At 46.6% G+C, this 23,506-nt stretch overlaps 1 protein-coding gene across 1 annotated transcript in view; it reads right to left on the bottom strand.

The window, feature by feature from the left end:
- LOC147098791 (guanylyl cyclase C-like) overlaps positions 1-23,506 on the bottom strand; it is a 248,285-nt gene that overhangs the window by 63,120 nt on the left and 161,659 nt on the right. The window contains exons 12-16 of the mRNA XM_085969476.1: positions 20,927-21,032; positions 12,367-12,429; positions 11,897-11,968; positions 9,407-9,511; positions 2,931-3,017 (exon numbers count right to left, since the gene is read on the bottom strand). Of these exons, the coding sequence (XP_085825602.1) occupies positions 2,931-3,017; positions 9,407-9,511; positions 11,897-11,968; positions 12,367-12,429; positions 20,927-21,032 (433 nt within the window). The remainder of the gene's footprint in view (positions 1-2,930; positions 3,018-9,406; positions 9,512-11,896; positions 11,969-12,366; positions 12,430-20,926; positions 21,033-23,506) is intronic.

Raw genomic sequence — 23,506 nt, 5'->3', positions numbered from 1 at the left:
ATTCACCACCCTCTGTGTGAAGAAATATCTTCTCATCTCAGTCCTGAATGGCCTACCCTTTATCCTGAGGCTGTGGCCCCTGGTTCTAGACTCCCCAGCCAAGGGAAACATTCTCCCAGCATCCACCCTATCAAGCCCTGTAATAATTTTGTATGCTTCAATGAGATCCCCTCATTCTTCTGAATTCAAGAGAATACAGGCCTAGTTTACTCAATCTCTTCTCATATGACAGTCCCGCCATCCCAGGAATCAATCTCGTGAACCTTCATTGCACTCCCTCTATGGCAAGTATATCCTTCCTTAGGTAAGGAGACCAAAATTGTACACAGTACTGCAGATGTGGTCTCACCAAGGCCCTATATAATTAATTGGAGTAAGACTTCTTTACTCCTGTACTCAAATCCTCTTGTAATGAAGGCCAGCATACCATTTGCCTTCCTAATGGCTTGCTGCACTTGCACATTCACTTTCAGTGACTCATATACAAGGATACCCAGGTCCCTTTGAGCATCTGCATTCCCCAATCTTTCACCATTTAGGAAATATTCTGCCTTTCTGTTTTTTCTACCAAAATGGATAACTTCACATTTATCCACATTATAATCCATCTGCCATGTTCTCGCCCACTCACTGAGCCTGTCAAGATCCCTTTGAAGCCTCTTCACATCCTCTTCACAACTGACACTGCCACTTAGCATTGTGTCATCAGCAAATTTGGAAATGTTACATTTAGTCCCCTCATCCAAATCATTGATATAGATTGTGAATAGCTGGGGCCCAAGCACCGATCCTTGTGGTACCCCACTAGTCACAGCCTGCCATCCTGAAAAAGACCTGTTTATCCCTACTCTTTGTTTTCTGTCTGTTAACCAATTCTCAATCCATGCCAGTATATTACCCCCACTTCCATGTGCCCTAATTTTGTTCACCAACCTCTTGTGTGGGACCTTATTGAAGGCCTTCTGAAAATCCAGATACACCACATCTACTGGTTCCCCTTTGTCTACTCCACTAGTTACATCCTCAAAGAACTCCAATAGGTTGGTCAAACAGGATTTCCCTTTCATAAATCCATGTTGACTCTGCCCAATCTTACTCTTAGTTTCTAAGTGCCCAGTTATTGCATCCTTTATAATAGATTCCAGCATTTTCCCTACTGTTGAAGTGAGGCTAACAGGTCTGTAGTTCCCCATTTTCTCTCTCACTCCTTTCTTAAATAGCGGGGTTACATTTGCTATCCTCCAATCTGCAGGAACCGTTCTAGAACCTATAGAATTTTGGGAGATGACAACCAATGCGTCCACTATCCCAATGGCCACTGACGTAAGAAAACTACTAGGCACTTGGTCTGAGTATTAAACAAGGCTTTAATCAACTGTTTTTCAACATGGAGATCTAGTTGTGTCCTTCACTAGTTCCTGTTAAAGAATGTCCTGAGCAAGCTGGGCCCATGCCCAAGTATTTATACTCTACCTGGACAGCGCCACCAGCAGGCCGCCCAGTATCATTTCATGAGTCATTTCCACATGAATGACAAGATTCATGTCAGCCACCTCTTTCAAAACCCTAGGATATAGGTCATCCGGTCCTTGAGATTTATCGGCTTTTAGTCCCATTAATTTTGCTAACCTGTGCTAAATCTGCCCTGGGAGTGTCTGATGGGAAAATGTAGAGGGAGCGTTACGCTGTATCTAACCCGTGCTGTACCTGCCCTGGAGTGTCGATGCTGACAATGGGCAACCAGAATGGAAAGTGTTCCATTCCCCGGTGATAACATACCTCACCTTGATGTGCAGAAAATAAACACTGCAGCCACTGCAATGCCAGTGCAGTTAGTCAAGAAACCCCAGGACCCCAATCTCTCATTTCTTTTTCGGCTTTTAGTCATTCCCACATAGGTTAGTAGCGGATTTTTTTTTTTAATGGAAACAACTGAAAATACTTTTTGTTTTCCCATTTTGTCCCTGAAGGTATTGACTCTCGCTGGGGCTGAGGTCCACGGGAATCAGTAGCCTTGCAGTATCTTGCCAGGGTGCACCTGAACTGTGCATCAGTAGGCAATCAGTCAAGGGGGGCATTGCATCCATAATTAAGCCCACCTTCACAGGCACACACATCCTCGCACGCACCCTCGCACAGACCCTCGCACAGACCCTCGCACACATCCTCACACAGACCCTCGCACACATCCTCGCACACACCCTCACACACACTCGCACACACCCTCGCACACACACTCGCGCACACACTTGCACATGCCCTCGCGCACATCCTCGCACACACCCTCGCACACACCCTCGCACACATCCTCGCACAGACACTCGCGCACACCCTCGCACAGACCCTTGCACACACCCTCGCACACGCCCTCGCACACACCCTCACACACACCCTTGCACACACCCTCGCTCGCACACACACTCACACACGCCCTCGCACACGCCCTCGCACACGCCCTCGCACACACCCTCGCACAGACACTCGCAGACACTCGCACAGACTCTCGCACACGCCCTTGCAAACGCCCTTGCACACACCCTCGCTCGCACACACACTCGCACATGCCCTCGCACACGCCCTCGCACACGCCCTCGCACAAGCGCACACACACGCACATGCGCTCTCACACGCACGTGTGCACTCACACACACAAGCGTGCACACACGCGTGCACTTTGCAGCAGGGGTTACTGGACAGTGATCAGGAGGGAGAACAGTGCCTGATTTTCGTTCACACTGAAGCCAATGAAGATTTTACCAAGGAGGTTTTAAATAGGACTTATTTTTGATACAGTTGGTTTTGCTAATTTTTGCAGCAAAGCTTAGAAAACGATCAACCGCTGAATCAGTGACTGGTCGTCTTCAATCTTTTGGTAATCGAGTTGGTGCCTAAAACCGCTCTTCATGAGGAGTTGCAGCATTCACACTCACCTTTGCGATATCATACATGACGGATATCTTGAACTCCATGTCCATGAAGGTGCCATCGGGGTACGATATTGTGTCATTCAGAACATCCTGAGGGAGGCAACAAAGAGAGTCAACACCGCACCATCCGGAGAAGTCAACAGTCAGTGCGGACACCAGTGTGGCGATCTCGGCCTTTGAACCTTGGAGTTCAGATGCAGCCAACGCTGCGGATCACCGGCCGCCAGAGGTTAAGGTGCCAGAGGTCACCTGACAATGTTCTATCTCTTTTACTTGTTCTATAGAGGTCCTTAAGGTTATGAAAAGGTTTGACAGGGTAGACGTAGAGAAGATGTTTCCACTTGCAGCGGAGACCAAAACTAGGGACCATAAATATGAGATAGTCACTAATAAATCCAATAACGAATTCTGGAGAAACTTGCTTACCAGAGAGTGGTTAGAATGTGGAACTCGCTACCACGAGGAGTAATTGAGGAAAATAGCATAGATACATTTAAGGGGAAGTTAGAGAACTACATGACGGTGAAAGGACTAGAAGAATATGTTGATGGGGATAGATGAAGGAAGGTGGGGAGGGGAGGAGGTTCGTGTGGAGCATAAACACCGGCATGGATCCGTTGGGTCGAATGGCCTGTTTCTGTGCTGTACATTGCATGCAATTCTATGTAAAAGCAGGAACAGGTGAACAGACTCTAGTTGTATCTGTCCCAAGTTCATATGGTCTCCTGCCGTTCAATGGAACACTTAGAATATGCCTCGCATTCAAGTATCTCCTTCATGAGTACACAAGAAAATCTAGAACGAGAAGGAGTCCTACCAATCCCGCTTCATCCACAGTCGATGTACACTCTACCCTATCATGAACTCTACCCACCCATTAACCTTCTGAGGTCACTTTAATTCTCCGCTCCACTCCCACTCACCGTCCTCAGCCTCTTGCATTGTTCCACTGAAGCTCAGCGTAAGCTCGAGGAACAGCACCTCATCTTTCGGTTAGGCACTTTACAGCCCTCTGGACTCAACATAGAGTTCAACATTTTCAGATCATAACCTCGGCCCCTATCCTATATATATTTTTCATCCACACCTTTTGTTTGTGTCATTTCTTCTCTCCCACATGGCAGCTGTCTTTCACTCTGCCAGCGCAATTCACACTTCATCTAGAGCCATCCTTTGTTTCTTAACCTGTCCCATTACCATCTCCTTTTGCCTTGAATATCTCTTAATGTCTCTTAATCTCTTCCGCCTCCCATCCTTTCACAGACCTTCCCTTTTGTTCTTTCATTTCCCCCCCCCACCTTTCCCAGCCCCTACACTTGCTTAAAAATCTGTTCCATTTCCTGCTTTTTTCCAGTTCTGACGAAAGGTCGCGAGCTGAGACATTAACTCTGTTTCTCTCTTCACAGATGCTGCCTGACCCGCTGAGTATCTCCAGCATTTTCTGTTTTTATTTCAGATTTCCAGCATCTGCAGTATTTTCTTTTTGTAATCTTCTGAGGGAAAGTTTTGAACAGTTTCTCCCTGAAGGCCCAGAGTTAATCTAGCAAAATTCCACATGTCTATCCAGCCCCACTATTCAACCCTGACCATTTTCTTGGTCCCATGGAGTATTTGTTTTTTTCTTTGTCCATACTCAATCCCATTCACTGGTGGGACCTCCTGTGTCAAAGTTAGGACACCAATCTCAGCAAAGCCCAGCCTCTACTGAAATGCTCGGATTCGCCTCAGTTTGGATTCTGGGTCTGAATTAGCCCCCGTTTATAAATAACCTTAATTTAGAATCTATTTTACTAGACTGACCAATAGACTGCCTACAGGCACAGGAATTTCTCAGTTCTGCATTTGTTACAGCTGAGGTGAATTTGAAGCTTTTTTTCTTATTCTTCCCCCCCCCCCCTCCACCACTTCTCGTTCAAAGTGACGTCCTGTGTCTACAATATTCTGGGGGTGGTATGTAGATGTTACTGAGCCAACCAATGCTGTCCCTTTGCTAACCGACCACAAGACATGTTCGCCTAGTGGGGGCGGTGTGTGTGGGGGCGGGGGGAGGGGGAGGGCAGACGGAATATTTTCATTTCAAATTTGGCCTTCGTAGCGAGAGGGTTTGAGTACAGGAACAAGGATGTCTTGCTGCAGTTGTACAGGGCTTTGGTGAGACCACATCTTGAGTATTGTGTGCAGTTTTGGTCGCCTTACCTGAGGAAGGATGTTCTTGCCATGGAAGGAGTTCAGCAAAGATTCACCAGACTGACACCTGGGATGGCAGGAATGACATATGAGGAGAGATTGGGTCGATTGGGCTTGTACTCACGGGAGTTTAGAAGAATGAGAGGGGATCTCATTGAAACTTATAAAATTCTGACAGGACTGGACAGACTAGATGCAGGAAGGATGTTCCCGATGGTAGGGGAGTGCAGAACCAGGGGTCACAGTCTAAAGATAAAGGGTAGGCCATTTAGGACAGAAATGAGGAGGAATTTCTTCACCCAGAGAGTGATGAACCTGTGGAACTCTCTACCACAGAAGGCAGTAGAGGCCAATTCATTAAATATATTCAAGAAGGAGTTGGATATATTTCTTAAGGCTAAAGGGATCAAGGGGTATGGGGAGGAAGCAGGAACCGGGTAATGAATTTGGATGATCAGCCATGATCGCATTGAATGGCGGAGCAGGCTCGAGGGGCCGAATGGCCTACTCCTGCTCCTATCTTCTATGTTTCTATGCAACTTTACTGGGCTAGATTCTACGCCCTGTCATCACCAATGGGTAGAGTCTTGCTGACTGTTCCAACCTCTACCCATTTTAATTGATTGTTTGAACATCTTATTTTTAACAAGCTACAGAAAGAGGAAATGGCACTGACCTCCTGTGCAAGGCGCAGTGGCACAGACTCCCCCCAGCTTACTCAATCTGCAGAGGAGTGCAACCAGTGAAAGAGACTCCGGACATTTCTGCTCGACTCCCAGATATCTGGCTAACATTAGCATTCGCTCAACTCCAACCGTTCCTTGTTCTGCAAATGATGCCTCCAATCCCACAGGGTTATTATTAATGTACCGTAGATCATCTATTAACATAACTTTCCGTCCCTTCCTTAAACATCCACATAGGCGGGGCTCAGTGGGTAGTACGCTTTCACTCTGAGTCAGGAGGTCATGTAGTTCAAGTCCCACTCCAGAAAATTTAGCACAAAATCCATGCTGACAATCCAGTGCAGCACTGAGGGAGTGCGGTGCTGTCTTTCAGAGGAGACATTAAACTGAGGCCCAATCTGCCCTCTCAGGTGGATCCCATGCCACTACTTGAAGAAGAGCAGGAGAGTTATCCCCAGTGTCCTGACTAACATTTATCATAGAAACATAGAAGATAGGAGCAGGAGTAGGCCATTCGGCCCCTCGAGCCTGCTCCGCCATTCAATGCGATCATGGCTGATCATCCAAATTCAGTACCCTGTCCCTGCTTTCTCCCCATATCCCTTGATCCCCTTAGCCTTAAGAAATATATCTAACTCCTTCTTGAATATATTTAATGAATTGGCCTCAACTGTCTTCTGTGGTAGAGAATTCCACAGGTTCACCACTCTCTGGGTGAAGAAATTCCTCCTCATCTCTGTCCTAAATGGCTTACCCCTTATCCTTAGACTGTGACCCCTGGTTCTGGACTCCCCTGCCATCGGGAACATCCTTCCTGCATCTAGTCTGTCTAGTCCTGTTAGAATTTTATAAGTTTCAATGAGATCCCCTCTCATTCTTCTAAACTCTAGCGAATATAAGCCTAATCGACCCAATCTCTCTTCATACGTCAGTCCTGCCATCCCAGATATCAGTCTGGTGAATCTTCGCTGTGCTCTCTCCATGGCAAGAACATCCTTCCTCAGATAAGGCGACCAAAACTGCACACAATACTCAACGTGTGGTCTCACCAAGGCCCTGTACAACTGCAGCAAGACATCCTTGCTCCTGTACTCGAATCCTCCCGCTATGAAGGCCAGCATACCATTTGCCTTCTTAACCGCCTGCTGCACCTGCATGCTTACCTTCAGCGATTGGTACACAAGGACACCCAGGTCTCGTTGCACTTCCCCTTTTCCCAATCTATTGCCATTCAGATAATAATCTGCCTTCCTGTTTTTGCCACCAAAGTGGATAACCTCGCATTTATCCACATTATACTGCATCTGCCATGCATCTGCCCAATTGCCCAACCTGTCCAAATTGTACTGGAGTTTCTCTGCATCCTCCTCACAGCACACACGCCCACTCAGCTTTGTGTCGTCTGCAAACTTGGAGATATTACATCTAGTTCCCTCGTCTAGATCATTAATATATATTGTTAATAACTGGGGTCCTAGCACCGATCCCTTCGGTACCCCACTAGTCACTAGAAAAAGACCCGGTTTTTCCAACTCTTTGCTTCCTGTCTGCCAACCAGTTTTCTATCCAAGTCAGTACCTTACCCCCAATCCCATGTGCTTTAACTTTGCACGCTAGTCTCTTATGCGGGACCTTATCAAAAGCCTTCTGAAAGTCCAAATACACCACATCCACTGATTCTCCCTTATCTATTCTACCAGTTACATCCTCAAAAAATTCCAGTAGATTAGTCAAGCATGATTTATCTTTTGTAAATCCATGTTGACTTTGTCCGATCCTGTCACTGTTTTCCAAGTGCTCTGCTATTACATCTTTTATAATGGACTCTAGCATTTTCCCCACTACCGATGTCAGACTTACCGGTCTATAATTCCCCGTTTTTTCTCTACCACCTTTTTTAAATAGTGGGGTTACATTAGCTACCCTCCAATCCATGGGAACTGTTCCAGAGTCTATAGAATTTTGGAAGATGACCAGCAATGCATCTACTATTTCTAGGGCCACTTCCTTAAGTACCCTAGGATGTAGATTATCAGGCCCTGGGGATTTATCAGCCTTCAATCCCGTCAATTTCCCTAACACCATTTCCCTACAAATACTGATTTCATTCAGTTCCTGCCTCTCATTGGACCCTATGTTCCCCGACATCTCTGGGAGTTTATTGTGTCCTCCTTTGTGAAGACAAAACCAAAGTATGTATTTAATTGGTCCGCCATGTCTTTGTTCCCCATTATAAATTCCCCTGATTCTGACTGCGAGGGACCTACGCTTGACTTCATCAATCTTTTTCTCTTCACATATCTATAGAAGCTTTTACAGTCAGTTTTCATGTTCCCAGTAAGCTTACTCTCATACTCTATTTTCCCCCTCTTAATTAACCCCTTTGTCCTCCTTTGCTGAATCGTAAACTGCTCCCAATCCTCAGGTTTGCTGCTTTTTCTGGCCAATTTATATGTCCTCTCCTTGGATCTTATGCTATCCCTAATTTCCCTTGTTAGCCAATGTTGAGTCACCTTTTTTGTTTTATTTATATGCCAAACAGGGATGAACAAATTCTGTAGTTCATCCATGCGATCTTTGAATGTTTGCCATTGCCTATTCACTGTCAACCCTTTAAGTAACATTCCCCAATCCATCCTAGCCAACTCGCACCTCATATCATCGTAGTTTCCTTTATTTACATTCAGTACCCAAGTCTCTGAATCAACTACTTCACTTTCCATCTTAATGAAGAATTTTATCATATTATGATCGCTCATCCCCAAGGGGTCTCGCTCAACAAGGTTGCTAATTAATCCTTTCTCATTACATAATACCCAGTCTAAGATGGCCTGATCTCTAGTTGGTTCCTTGACATATTGGTCCAGGAAACCATCCCGTATACACTCTAGGAATTCCTCTTCCACAGTATTGTTACTAATTTGGTTAGACCAATCTATATGTAGATTAAAGTCACCCATGATAACTGCTGTGCCCTTATTGCACGCGTCTCTAATTTCCCATTTAATGTCATCCCCAACCTCCACATTACTGTTTGGTATCCCTCAACTGACATCAATAAAACAGATTATTTGGTCTTTATCACATTGCTGTTTGTGGGAGCTTGCTGTGTCCAAATTGGCTGCTGCATTTCCTACATTACAACAGTGATGATACTTCAAAAGTACTTCATTGGCTGTAAAGCACTTTGGGACGTCCCGAGGTTGTGAAAGGTGCTATAGAAATGCAAGTAGAGATATATATATCCTCCCCACCCCCCAAGTTTGCTCACCTCTTTTCTTGGGGTACAGATTCACAGGTCGACCACTCTCCAATGCCTCACTCAAGCGAGCGTGCTTTGTGTGTCAGTTAGTGCTGGCAGGGTATTTGACTGCCGGGGTATCATAGCCAAGTCTGATCCTGTCCTAACCAAATGCCCACGTGTGTGCGTTTTCCAGCAGAGTGTACTGGATAACGACCAGGAACCAGGACTCATTTTCCTTTTGCGCCCCTCCCACCTGTGGCTTATCTCTCAGCTGTCAGACCAGGCAAAGCATCAACCATTTCACTGCGTCCCCTATATACCCACAAACGAAGGAAACTGAATGAGGCTGTAGGCCGACTTACCCTTAGCGATCCTCGCTCGCAATACTCAACCACTTTGAAAACCTCAGAGTTAAACTTCACCGTGCCATAGAATTTGGTTAAATTATAATAATCAATTTGCAGCAACTGAAAAAAAAATACTTTCATTTAGAATTTTGCAGCAAGCTGTTTAATAATCATAGAATCAGTCCTGCCACCTTCAAAAGCTTATTTGCTGCACTCAGACCTCCCAACAACAGCTTGCATTTATATAGCGCCTTTAACGTAGTAAAACGTCCCAAGGCGCTTCACAGATGTTTGCGTTCTGCAAATGAGGGGAATATCGAGAGTAACTCTGGGTTATAAGGTTGCCATTTTCTTCAGTTACAAAATGTTCTATTTATGGTCCACCTGGGCTTCTTGAGTGCAATTGTCTTTACTCTTGATTAAATTATGACCTCCTACCTGCTCTCTACCATACTCATGCACTTGAACCTTTGTTGTGAAGTTTCTACTTATTACATAGAATTTACAGCACAGAAACAGGCCATTCGGCCCAACTGGTCCGTGCCGGTGTTTATGCTCCACACGAGCCTCCTCCCACCCCTCTTCATCTCACCCCATCAGCATATCCTCCTATTCCTTTCTCCCTCATGCACGTCTCTAGTTTCCCTTTGAATGCATCTGTGCTATTTGCCTCAACCACTCCACATGGTGGTAGTGAGTTCCCCATTCTAGCCAGTTGAGGGGATGAGTGCTGGGGAATGGAACCATTCCCAACTTGGACACCCAATGTGAGCGTCAAGCAGTCCCAGGTTAGCTGTGGCGTGTTAGAGAGGATGTTATGCCGTGTAACACACACTATTATATACAGTCCCCATCAATGTTCCCTTTAAGCCGCGCAGCCCCCGTGCAGAGGGCTCACCAGCATGCATGGATTTTTTGAATGGGTGTGTGGCCCGCCAAAAAATTAGAGGGAACATTGGTCCCCACCGCATATAGCAAGCGCGTCCGCGCCATCGCGATTTTCCCACTATACGCAGTGGACGTAAAAGAGGTTGTAGCAATGAAATAACTCACATAGTTGTTAACAGTGCGAACAACTGATGGTGGCTTCGAGTAACCTCGATCAGCTGATTGGAGCTGCCTGAAGACCTGGCTTTCCCTGAAATTGGGCGAAGCTTTTAAATCGGTAAGTGCTGAACCGCACAAAATAGTCAGCCCACTTTACATATGTTGTAAGCGGCGCCTTTGCAATGGACGCCTGCGGTGATGGGAAATGGTTAGCACCAGTTACCCAATATAGGCAGCTGCCTGTGGTAAGCGCAGATGGTGTCAGTGGGTGGGGACTGTAATACTGTTCGCTGTGGCTCAGTGGGCAGCACTCTCGCCTCTGGGTCAGAAGGTTGTGGGTTCGTAGTCCCACTCCAGAGACTTCAGTACAAAGAAGGTTCACTCGGTTAATCCCGGGGATGAGGGGATGGACATATGAGGAGAGGTTGAGTAGATTGGGACTCTACTCATTGGAGTTCAGAAGAATGAGAGGCGATCTTATTGAAACATATAAGATTGTGAAGGGGTTGGATCGGGTGGATGCAGGGAAGATGTTCCCGATGATGGGTGAAACTAGAACTAGGGGGCATAGTCTTAGAATAAGGGGCTGCTCTTTCAAAACTGAGATGAGGAGGAACTACTTCACTCAGAGGGTGGTAGGTCCATGGAATATGCTGCCCCAAAAAGCTGTAGAAGCTACATCATTACATAAATTTAAAACAGAAATAGACAGTTTCCTAGAAGTAAAGGGAATTAAGGGTTACGGGGAAAGGGCAGGAATTTGGACATGAGTCTAGGTTCGGATCGGTCATGGCCCTGTGGGTAGCGGAGTGGGCCCAGGGGCCGTGTAGCCTGATCCTGCTCCTATTTCATGTGTCTAATTCTGTTAGATGCAGGAGATGGTTCTGTGATAGTGGATTGGCAGTTAGGATCAGATCAGCCATGATCTTATTGAATGGCGGAGCAGGCTCGAGGGGCCGATTGGCCTACTCCTGCTCCTATTTCTTATGTTCTTATGTTCTTATGTTGAGCGCAAAATTCAGGCTGACACTCCAGTGCAGTGCTGAGGGAGTGCTGCACTGTCAGAGGTGCCGTCTTTCATATGAGACATTAAACCGAGGTCCTGACTGCCCTCTCAGGTGGGCATAACAGATCCCACTATTTTGAAGAAGAGCAGGGGAGTTCTCCCCGGTGTCCTGGGGCCACTATTTATCCCTCAACCAACATCACTAAAACAGATTATCTGGTCATTATCTCATTGCTGTTTGTGGGAGCTTGCTGTGCGCAAATTGGCTGCTGCGTTTCCTACATTACAACAGTGACTACACTTCAAAAGTACTTCATTGGCTGTAAAGTGCTTTGGGGTGTCTGGGGGTGGTGAAAGGCACTATAGTAATGTAAGTCTTTTTTCTTTTAGTGTGCTTGTTACGAATGTCGCCCAGCGCACTGAGAACCGGTGTGAGTGTTGAGCGGAGTTACCTTGTTGAGTTCGATCTTTTGCTTCACAGTGAAGTTGCCATCTCTGTGTTTCAGCTCCTTCAAGATAACAATCTGAGTGGGGGAGAAAAGGAAAGAATATTTCACTCCAGATCTTGCATCAGCATGGATTTCAGGTTTGGAAGCCAGATATTCCAGCGAGTAAGGTTTTGTTTTATGCCCACACCGAGGAAGTGGCCTGGTATGTGGTATCCAAGGTGGCAGCAGGTAATTACTTGGGTGTTGGGCATTGGGCAATGATATTGTCCATGTTTATACTGTACAGCCTATCACTGTAATTGTTGGCTTGGTGTAACAACAGCAATTTGCTTTTATATAGCGCGATGGAAATTGGAGGAGTGCAGAGATCTCGGAGGGTTGTAGGGCTGGAGGAGGTTCCAGTGGTAGGGAGGGTCGAGGCCATGGAGGGATTTGAACACAAGGATGAGAATTTTTAAATCAAGGTACAATACCTTCTTGTCATATTTTGCTCTCCATAATGGCACAAAGCTGTCTTTTCTCTTGTCCTCTTCAATCTGGAGATACAAGACCGAGTAGATTAGTCACGGACAATGTGGAGGGAGCCTGCGTCTTTTCAACTGAAACTTGACACCGATTGGGATTATTCTCCGATGGGCAAGTGTCGAGGCACTTCCAGAGTATACGTTTACCCCAGAGGAATTTGAGCTTCCTTTTACCTTTATCACAAGTTCGGAAGGAGGGAAGGCTGTGAATCCACCATGGGATCCATTCCCTATGTTCCAAACTGCTACCAGACCTGGATGCAGGTAGGGACCTGTAAGAGAGGGGGGAAATCTTCGTTTCTGAGTCTCCCTAATGCTTGTCACGGTCGTTTTTTTTGTTGTATAGCTAGCGTGTTATATTCCGTCTTAAACTCTGATTAAACACAATATACCCACTGATGTAAGAAAACTACTAGGCACTTGGTCTAAATGTTAACCAAAGCTTTAATCAACTGTTTTACAACATGGAGATCTAGTTGTGTCCTTCACTAGTTCCTGTAAAAGAATGTCCTGAGCAAGCTGGGCCCATGCCCGAGTATTTATACTCTCCCTGGACAGCACCACCAGCAGGCCGCCCAGTATTATTTCATAAGCCATTTCCACATGAATGGCTGATTCATGTCACCCACCATATTGGTTTGCAGTCGATCCTGATTATTTGAAAGATTAGAGATAAGCTACCAATTGGCCTAATCTCTATAGACCCCATTCCCTCCTTAAAAAGACACATAGAATCATACAGTGCAGAAGGAGGTCATTCGAACCTGTGCTGGTTCTTTGAAAGAGCTCTCCAATTAGTCCCACTCCCCTGCTTGTTGCCCCGTAGCCCTGCAATTTTTGACCCTTCAAGTATTTGTCCAATTCCCTTTTCAAAGTTACTATTAAATCTGCTTCCGCATTCCAGATCATAACAACTCACTACATAAAAAAAAATTCTCCTCATCTCCCCTCTGTTTCTTTTGCCAATTATCCTAAATCTGTGTCCCCTGGTTACCGACCCTCCTGCCAATGCAAACAGTTACTCCTTATCCACTCTATCAAATCCCTTCACATGGCACAGGAGAGGAGTAATCTACAGGATATAATGAAACAAGCAAAAGCATTAAGGAAGAAACTAGTATTCCTTTCACATCTTCAGGACATCCCAAAGCGCTTCACAACCTAGTAAGTACCTTTAATAAACACAGCACCCAGCAGTCAGCTGTGGCTCAGTGGGTAGCACTCTCACCTCTGAGTCAAAGGTCGTGGGCTCAAGCCCCACTCCATGGAACATGAGCCCATGATCCAGGCTGACGCTCCAGTGCAGTACTGAGGGAGTGCTGCACTGTCAGAGGTGCCGTCTTTCAGGGATGATGTTAAACCGAGGCCCTCTCAGGTGGAAGTAAAAGATCCCATGACACTATTCAAAGAAGAGCAGGGGAGTTTTCCCCAGTATCTTGGCCAATACTTGTCCCTCACCTAAGACAGATGATCTAGCCATTTATCTCATTGTTGTTTGTGGGACCTTGCTGTGCACAAATTGGCTGATGTTGTTCCCAACATTACAGTACCTCAATTAGTTGTAAAGTGCTTTGGCACATCCTGAGATCCTGAAAGGTGTTATGCAAATGAAAGTCTTTCTTTTATTCTTTTAGCCAATTTGCTCACAACAAGACCCCACAAACAGCAAATGACCAGTTAATCTGTAGGTTGAAGGATAAATATTGGCCAGAAGAAAAGTGTGAATGCTCCGTGTCTCACACACACTAAAGTCCTGAACGAATTCCTTGAATTTTAGTGATTTTTTTAAATATTCGTTTATGGGATGTGGGCGTCGCTGGCAAAGCCAGCATTTATTGCCCATCCCTAGTTGCCCTTGAGAAGGTGGTGGTGAGCATGCAATAAGGGCACAGCAGTTATCATGGGTAACTTTAATCTACATATAGATTGGGCTAACCAAATTAGTAACAATACTGTGGAGGAAGAATTCCTAGAGTGTATACGGGATGGTTTCCTGGACCAATATGTTGAGGAAGCAACTAGAGATCAGGCCATCTTAGACTGGGTATTATGTAATGTGAAAGGATTAATTAGCAATCTTGTTGTGCGAGGTCCCTTGGGGAGGAGCGATCATAATATGATAGAATTCTTCATTAGGATGGAGAATGAAGTAGTTGACTCAGAGACTAGGGTCCTGAATTTAAATAAAGGAAACTACGATGGTATGAGGCACGAGTTGGCTAGAATGGATTGGGGAACGTTACTTAAAGGGTTGACGGTGGATAGGCAATGGCAAACATTTAAAGATCGCATGGATGAACTACAGAATTTGTTCATCCCTGTTTGGCATAAAAATAAAACAAAAAAGGTGACTCAACCGTGGCTAACAAGGGAAATTAGGGATAGCATAAGATCCAAGGAGAGTCCAAAGATGTGCGGGTTAGGTTGATTGGCTGTGATAAATTGACCCTTAGTGTTAGGGGGATTAAATACATGGGGTTACGGGGATAGGGTGGGATATGTGTCGGTGCAGGCTCGATGGGCCGAAATGGCCTCTATCTGCACTGTGGGGTTTCTGTGAGATTCTGTGAGACATATAATTTGGCCAGAAAAAGCAGCAAACCTGAGGATTGGGAGCAGTTTACGATTCAGCAAAGGAGGACAAAGGGATTAATTAAGAAGGGGAAATTAGATTATGAGAGTAAGCTTGCAGGAAACATAAAAACTGACTGTAAAAGCTTCTATAGATATGTGAAGAGAAAAAGATTGGTGAAGTCAAGCGTAGGTCCCTTGCAGTCAGAATCAGGAGAATTTATAATGGGGAAAAAAGAAATGGCTGACCAATTAAATACATACTTTGGTTCTGTCTTCACAAAGGAGAACACAAATAACCTCCCAGAGATGTCAGTGAACATAGGGTCTAATGAGAGGGAGGAATTGACTGAAATCAGTATTTGTAGGGAAATAGTGTTAGGGAAATTGACGGGATTGAAGGCCGATAAATCCCCAGGGCCTGATAATCTACATCTAGGGTACTTAAGGAAGTGGCCCTAGAAATAGTAGATGCATTGCTGGTCATCTTCCAAAATTCTATAGACTCTGGAACAGTTCCCATGGATTGGAGGATAGCTAATGTAACCCCACTATTTAAAAAAGGTGGTAGAGAGAAAAAGGGGAATTATAGACCGGTAAGCCTGACATCGGTAGTGGGGAAAATGCTAGAGTCCATTATAAAAGATGTAATACCAGAGCACTTGGAAAACAGTGACAGGATCGGACAAAGTCAACATGGATTTACAAAACATAAATCATGCTTGACTAATCTACTGGAATTTTTTGAGGATGTAACTGGTGGAATAGATAAGGGAGAACCAGTGGATGTGGTGTATTTGGACTTTCAGAAGGCTTTCGATAAGGTCCCGCATAAGAGATTAGCGTGCAAAGTTAAAGCACATGGGATTGGGGGTAAGGTACTGTCTTGGATAGAGAACTGGTTGGCAGACAGGAAGCAAAGAGTTGGAATAAACGGGTCTTTTTCCGAGTGGAAGGCAGTGACTAGTGGGGTACCGCAGGGATTGGTGCTAGGATCCCAGCTATACACAATATATATAAATGATCTAGACGAGGGGACTAGATGTAATATCTCCAAGTTTGCAGACGACACAAAGCTGGGTGGGCGTGTGTGCTGTGAGGAGGATGCAGAGAAACTCCAGTATGATTTGGACAGGTTGGGTGGTTGGGGAGATGCATGGCAAATGCAGTATAATGTGGATAAATGCGAGGTTATCCACTTCGGTGGCAAAAGCATGAAGACAAATTATTATCTGAACGACAATAGATTGGGAAAAGGGGAAGTGCAACGAGGCCTGGGTGTCCTTGTGCACCAGTCGCTGAAGGTAAGCAAGCAGGTGCAGCAGGCGGTTAAGAAGGCAAATGGTATGTTGGCCTTCATAGCGAGAGGATTCGAGTACAGGAGCAAGGATGTCTTGCTGCAGTTGTACAGGGCCTTGGTGAGACCACACCTTGAGTATTGTGTGCAGTTTTGGTCACTTTATCTGAGGAAGGATGTTCTTGCCATGGAGAGAGTGCAGCGAAGATTCACCAGACTGATACCTGGGATGGCAGGAATGATGTATGAGGAGAGATTGGGTCGATTAGGCTTATATTCGCTAGAGTTTAGAAGAATGAGAGGGGATCTCATTGAAACTTATAAAATTCTAACAGGACTAGACAGACTAGATGCAGGAAGGTTGTCCCCGATGGCGGGGGTGTCCAGAACCAGGGGTCACAGTCTAAGGATAAGAGGTAAGCCATTTAGGACTGAGATGAGGAGGAATTTCTTCACCCAGAGAGTGGTGAACCTGTGGAATTCTCTACCACACAAGGCAGTGGAGGCCAATTCATTAAATATATTCAAGAAGGAGTTAGATATATTTCTTAAGGCTAAAGGGATCAAGGGATATGGGGAGAAAGCAGGGACAGGGTACTGAATTTGGATGATCAGCCATGATCTCATTAAATGGCGGAACAGGCTCGAGGGGCCGAATGGCCTATTCCTGCTCCTATCTTCTATGTTTCTATGTGAGCCGCCTTCTTGAACTGCTGCAGTCCATGTGGTGAAGGTGCTCCTACAGTGCTGTTAGAGAGGGAGTTCCAGGATTTTGACCCAGCGGCGATGAAGGAACAGCAATATGCTTCTAATTCAGGATGATGTGTGACTTGGAGGATGCACTTGGAGGTAGTGGTGTTCCCTTGCGCCTGCTGCCCTTCTCCTTCTAGGTGGTAGAGGTCGCGGGTTTGGGAGGTGCTGTTGAAGAAGCCTTGGCGAGTTGCTGCAGTGCATCTTGTAGATGGTACACACTGCAGCCACGGTACGCCGGTGGTGGAGGGAGTGAATGTTTAAGGTGGTGGATGGGGTGCCGATCAAGCGGGCCGCTTTGGCCTGGGTGGTGTCGAGCTTCTTGAGTGTTGTTGGAGCGGCACTCATCCAGGCAAGTGATAAAGTGATCCATCTTGTGAATGAAACATTCCTCTTCACAGCACCATAAACTTAACATCTGCTGCCTACAGGATGGCAGAAGACATCGTTAACGGAGCTTTCGCCAATGACATCACCAACAGAGCACTGGACCATGAATCATTGACAGAGAGTTTGCCAGTGACATCACTGACAGAGCACTGGACCATGAATCATTGACAGAGAGTTTGCCAATGACATCACCGACAGAGCACTGGACCATGAATCATTGACAGAGAGTTTGCCAATGACATCACCGACAGAGCACTGGACCATGAATCATTGACAGAGAGTTTGCCAGTGACATCACCGACAGAGCACTGGACCATGAATCATTGACAGAGAGTTTGCCAAGGACATCACCGACAGAGCACTGGACCATGAATCATTGACAGAGAGTTCGCCAATGACATCACCGACAGAGCACTGGACCATGAATCATTGACAGAGAGTTCGCCAATGACATCACCGACAGAGCACTGGACCATGAATCATTGACAGAGAGTTCGCCAATGACATCACCGACAGAGCACTGGACCATGAATCATTGACAGAGAGTTCGCCAATGACATCACCGACAGAGCACTGGACCATGAATCATTGACAGAGAGTTCGCCAATGACATCACCGACAGAGCACTGGACCATGAATCATTGACAGAGAGTTCGCCAATGACATCACCAACAGAGTGCTCACATATGACATCATCAGCAGACCACCTGAGCAGCACGAATAAAATAGGGAAGAATCTTAAACTTTTCATCATTCTTATTGCCATAAAGAATCATTAAAACCATCCACCATTACCAACACTTTAGAAATGGGCTTTTTTTCCCTTCCCTCTTCTCGTGGGGCACTGTGACTGCTGCGGGTGTGCAGTTCCACGTCCTCTCAGCACCCTTCGAGACCTCACTCAAGTTGCCATTCATCCTGTGTAAGCCGAGACACTGGGTGTTGGTAGGCTATTGAGCTGTGAAAAACCCAGTCCTCACTCTGTGTTCATAATCCAAATTTTCAAGGGGTCGCTCACTGTACAGCAAAGGGGATTCCTGTTTGGTTTCTCCCCACTATCTAGCCCAGGGCGCCGAGGCTAGTTATTGCCCTCTGACAGCTGGCCCAGGACACATCAGCGATAAAATCTAAAGTGTATGCACAGCTTGGGAGACTTACTTGAAACCCAAATGTCCAGTATCAGTTCTGGCAGCCTCGGTTTGCACTTATTGGGCCAGAAATTCCAGGCCAGAAGCGTGAGTACGGTCGGCTTACTCACGCTTCTGGCCGTTGGAAATGCCGGCGTTCAGCATGAACAGCGCATACGGGGAACGCCAGCATTTCCAGACCTCGAGCGCGTGCGACTGCACAGGCAGCGCTTGCGCAGTGAACTTCGTGGATTTCATTCATGAAATCCATGAGGTTAAGTCCTTAGAAGTTACACTTGAAAAAAGCAAGTGTAAAGTTGTTCATTGGCTGCGGAGGAAGATATATTTTATCGTGGAGCTTTTGAAATGCAATATTTTTGTTTGGGAAAGGGAGGGAAGTTATTTTAAGAAATTTTAAGTAAGTTTAAAAGTTTAAATTTTTTTTTTAAAAGGGTTTTCAGAACGGTAGGTAGAAGGAGCAATTGTGGCTGTGTGAATGGAATGTGAGAATGAGTTATGTATGTATGTCCACATATATTCCTTTACGTATATGTATGTATGTTTTATATTCCTTTACTAATGTGTATGAATGTATGTTTTTAATTATGATTTTCCAATAAGTTACTTTCTCTGAAAGTCATAATTAAATAATACATTCATACACATAAGTAAAGGAATATATACATAACACGCAAAGGAATATATACAGACATACATACTTTCAGAAGCTCCACGATAAGAAATATCTTCCTCCGCAGCCTCTGTAGCAACTGTACCCATGCTTTTTTCATGTGTAAGTTGTAATGACTGGACCTCACTGAAAGCATTAATGAAAGCGGCGAATTATACTGCGCACGCGCTGCCTGTGCAGTCGCACGCGTTCTGCCTCTGAACCCCTTCGTTCAGAGGACAGGAAATGCCGGTTTTCCCCACATGCACTGTGCATGCTGAAAACCGGCATTTCATCCGGCCAGATGCGTAAGTACCCCGACCGTACTAGCGCATTTGGAAGGGAATTATTGGGCCAACATTTTACATGTCAATAAAATAAAAAATTTAACAATTGCACGACTTGCCCCCTCGCATCTGCGACTGAGGGTCCAAGGAGGTGCATTGCGCAAGAGGTCATCATCGGACGTATCCTCACACTGTTCCCTTTGGGGAACTGTATGAAGTGGTGGAAGGATTTATGGCCGTGATTAACGCTCATTCCGTGACCGTAACTATCTTTGAACCAGCCATTAGGGTGGTTAGTCCTATGGCGGGAGGGTTTTACGGGCTCCCACAACCCATCTGAGGGGGGGGGGCCACCAACACGCACGGACGCAAGTATCCCGCTGGATGTCCACCCAGACTTTAAAGTTGGAGCTCCGACTCCACTTGCCGGGACTGTCTGGAGTGGGGTTCAAAACCCTACTCCTTCTGGCCCAGCGGCGGGGATGCTTACTGCTACGCAAAAGGCCCACTCCGCACAAAAGGTGACACCCATACGTTTCCTGCGCCTTTTCCCTCCCCGTGACTGGAGCCCTATGCTGCCATTTCACGTTGCTAATCGGATTGGGCCTTTGTCATAGCGGTAGGATCCCCGCCGCTGGGCCAGATCAGGGTAGGGTTTCGAACCCCGCTCCAGACAGTCCCGGCAAGTGGAGTCAGAGCTCCGGCTCTAAATTCTGGGTTGACATCCAGTGGGATATTTGCGTCCGTGGGTGTGGGTGGCCCCCCCCTCCTTGTATAGCTTGTGGGAGCCCGTAAAACCCTCCCGCCATAGGACTAACCGCCCTAATGGCTGGTTCAAAGATGGTTACGGTCACGGAATGAGCGTTAATCACGGCCATAAATCCTTCCACCACTTCATACAGTTCCCCAAAGGGAACAATGTGAAGACACGTATGACGACGACATTGCTAAATAAATAAATGGAATTTAAAAAATTCTTTTAGGGCTTTTAAAAGTCTTTAAATTGCTTTAATTCTCTTTAAAACTACTTCAGATTACTCAAAATAATGTAAACATTTTAAAAAGTTTATAAAAGTTACCAAAATCTTCAAAAAACTTCCAAAAACCTATTTAAACTGCTGCTTTGCATGTAAAAAAGCAAAGCAGCTTGACAGAAACATTGGGGGCGTGTTCAGTGAAACTGAGACCTCAAGGGGCGTGTCTCACTTACACTGCACGCTCCTGGCTCCGCGCTGGCTGCACTCCTGGGCGGCGTGACGTCATACGCTGCCCGGGATTCTTCTTTCAGTTTCTGCAAGTGCAGGCGTCCCTGGAGCTGATCGGCAGGAGCGCGGGGTAAGTGCAAATACGGGGCTTGCACGCGCTGCAAGCCCCGTTCTGGAATTTCTGGCCCATTAACCTTTCTGAGTAGATTTACCTTTAGGTTGATGCAGTTCTTCTCCGCAACCTCCAACTGTATGATTTGGTCGCTGGAAATGTGCGACCATTTCTTTAAACATATTCTCCGTTCCTTTCTGTACTTTCTGTTGGCAAAACATTTTGGTAGATTAAAAGATTACTATGCAGCGATAACCATACCCCGAGGTTATGAAACAACGGGGAACAGTTGGAGGCATTTTATCCTTCTGTAGAAATTGGGTAAAAATGGGGAGGGGTCATTACAATATGGTGGAGATTAAAATAAAGACTTGCAATAAGCTAGGAGAAGAAATAACTAAAAGAAAGACTTGCATTTCTATAGCGCCTTTCACGACCACCAGATGTCCCAAAGCGCTTTACAGCCAATGAAGTAATTTTGAAGCATAGTCACTGTTGTAATGTGGGAAACACGGCAGCCAATTTGTGCACAGCAAGCTCCCACAAACAGCAATGTGATAATGACCAGATAATCTGTTCTTGTTATGTTGATTGAGGGATAAATATTGGCCAGGACACCGGGGAGAACTCCCCTGCTCTTCTTCGAAATAGTGCCGTGGGATCTTTTACGTCCACCTGAGAGAGCAGACGGGGCCTCGGTTTAACGTCTCATCCGAAAGACGGCACCTCCGACAGTGCTGCACTGGGAGTGTCAGCCTAGCTTTATGTGCTCAAGTCTCTGGAGTGGTGCGTGAACCCACAACCTTCTGACTCAGAGGCGAGAGAAGAGTTTTAACTTCAAGAAGACAGAGTTCCAGGGGACAAGAGAGGAACTAAGAATGATTGATTGTCTAAGTGGCCGGGCGTTGAGTGGTTTTTCAGTGATTCAGAGTCACAGCCAAACTCAACGTTGTCCTCACTCAAACCCGTGCATTTTCCAGCATGGTCACCGGGTAGTGATCAGAAGGAGGACCCTGGCTGGTCTGATTGAATATTTAAGGCGACCAGTTAAGCTGTTACTGAGAATGCAGAAATGCAACATCATCTTACGGATCTGATCAGTATTTCCAGGTAACGTGGGTTGAAGATCCCTGCAGGACACTATGGCCTAGAAATTCGGTTTTGGCGCAGCGAGGGCTTTAGCGCCGGAAGTTAGTGCCGGCGCTAAGTCCCCCTGCGCGCGCCAAAAATTCAGTAGCGCCGCACCCAAACGGCTGCCGGCGCTACTGAGGGGTCTCAGCGCCTCAAAACTGGCGCCACGCGCCGCATTGCGGCGCTATTCCGGCGCTGCGGCGCCCGCTGCGGTGCGGCAGGCTCGGGAAGTGCAGGCCTCCTCCTTCCGTTAAGGAGGAGCTGCCTGCACCCGGCCGCGGCCCGCGATAATCTTTTTAAAAATGAGCCCGGCACCTCGGACAAGTGCCGGGCTTGCTTCTGTTCCGGGGGGGGGGGGGGGAAGTCCGGGGAGGGAGCTGCGGCCAGGCGGCCGGCGGGAAAGCGTCCGGCCGCCGCGGGGCCTTTAATGCGCCGGCGCAAAGTTCTGTAAGGCACCTCTGCCAGAACGTTGCTTGCGGCTGCCACGGGCGAGGCGGCCGCAACTCAATTTCCGAGTTCGTGCGGGTTATCATGGCAACCGGGACGCTGCGCACACCGATGACGTCATCGGTGCCGGCGCAGCGCTACCGGCCTAACGCCGATTTAGGGCCCCTGTCAATTTCTAAACTGGCCATAACTTCGGCGCTAGGCCCTCTAGCGCCTCAAAAGCGGCGCTAAGGCCAGTGAATTTCTAGGCCTATCTGTTGACTTATAACACCTGTTATGCAACCGAGTGTGGAACAGATTATCAACAATCTAATGACTGTTAAAGGAATGGTAGCACCAGGGCCTAAATGTGGTCCAGGTAAATATATCTCCTTTTTAAAAATTCTTTCAAGGGATGTCGGCGTCTTTGGCAAGGCCGACATTTATTGCCCATCCCTAGTTGCCCTTGAGAAGGTATCACAAAAGGCATCAAGGGGTATGGGGAGAGAGCGGGAATATGGTATTGAGATAAAGGATCAGCCATGATCATATTGAATGGCGGAGCAGGCTTGAAGGGTTGAATGGCCGACTCCTGCTCCTATTTTTCTATGTTTCTTATATTTCTACACTTGAAGCACATCAGTCCATGTGGTGAAGGTACTCCCACAGTGCTGTTGGGGAGGGAGTTCCAGGATTTTGACCCAGCGACGATGAAGGATCGGCGATATATTTCTAAGTCAGGATGGTGTATGACTTGGAGGGGAACTTGGAGGTGGTGGTGTTCCCATGCGCCTGCTGCCCTTGTCCTTCTAGGTGGAAGATGTCGCGGGTTTGGGAGGTGCTGTCAAAGAAGCCTTGATGAGTTGCTGCATTGCTGCAGCCACGGTATGCCAGTGGTGGAAGGAGTGAATGTTTAAGGTGGTGGATGGGGTGCCGATCAAGCGGGCTGCTTTGTCCTGGATGGTGTTGAATTTCTTGAGTGTTGTTGGAGCTGCACTCATCCAGGCAAGTGGAGAGTATTCCATCACACTCCTTACTTGTGCCTTGTAGATGGTGGGAAGGCTTTGGGGAGTCAGGAGGTGAGACACTCGCCACAGAATACCTAGCCTGTGACCTGCTCTTG

Source organism: Somniosus microcephalus, chromosome 28 (assembly GCF_052327205.1).
Source record: "Somniosus microcephalus isolate GS21.2 chromosome 28, FLI_Smic_1.0, whole genome shotgun sequence".
NCBI lineage: Eukaryota > Metazoa > Chordata > Chondrichthyes > Squaliformes > Somniosidae > Somniosus > Somniosus microcephalus.
The sequence above is the reverse complement of the archived record's forward strand: the minus strand, read 5'-3'. Positions and strand labels throughout refer to the sequence as shown.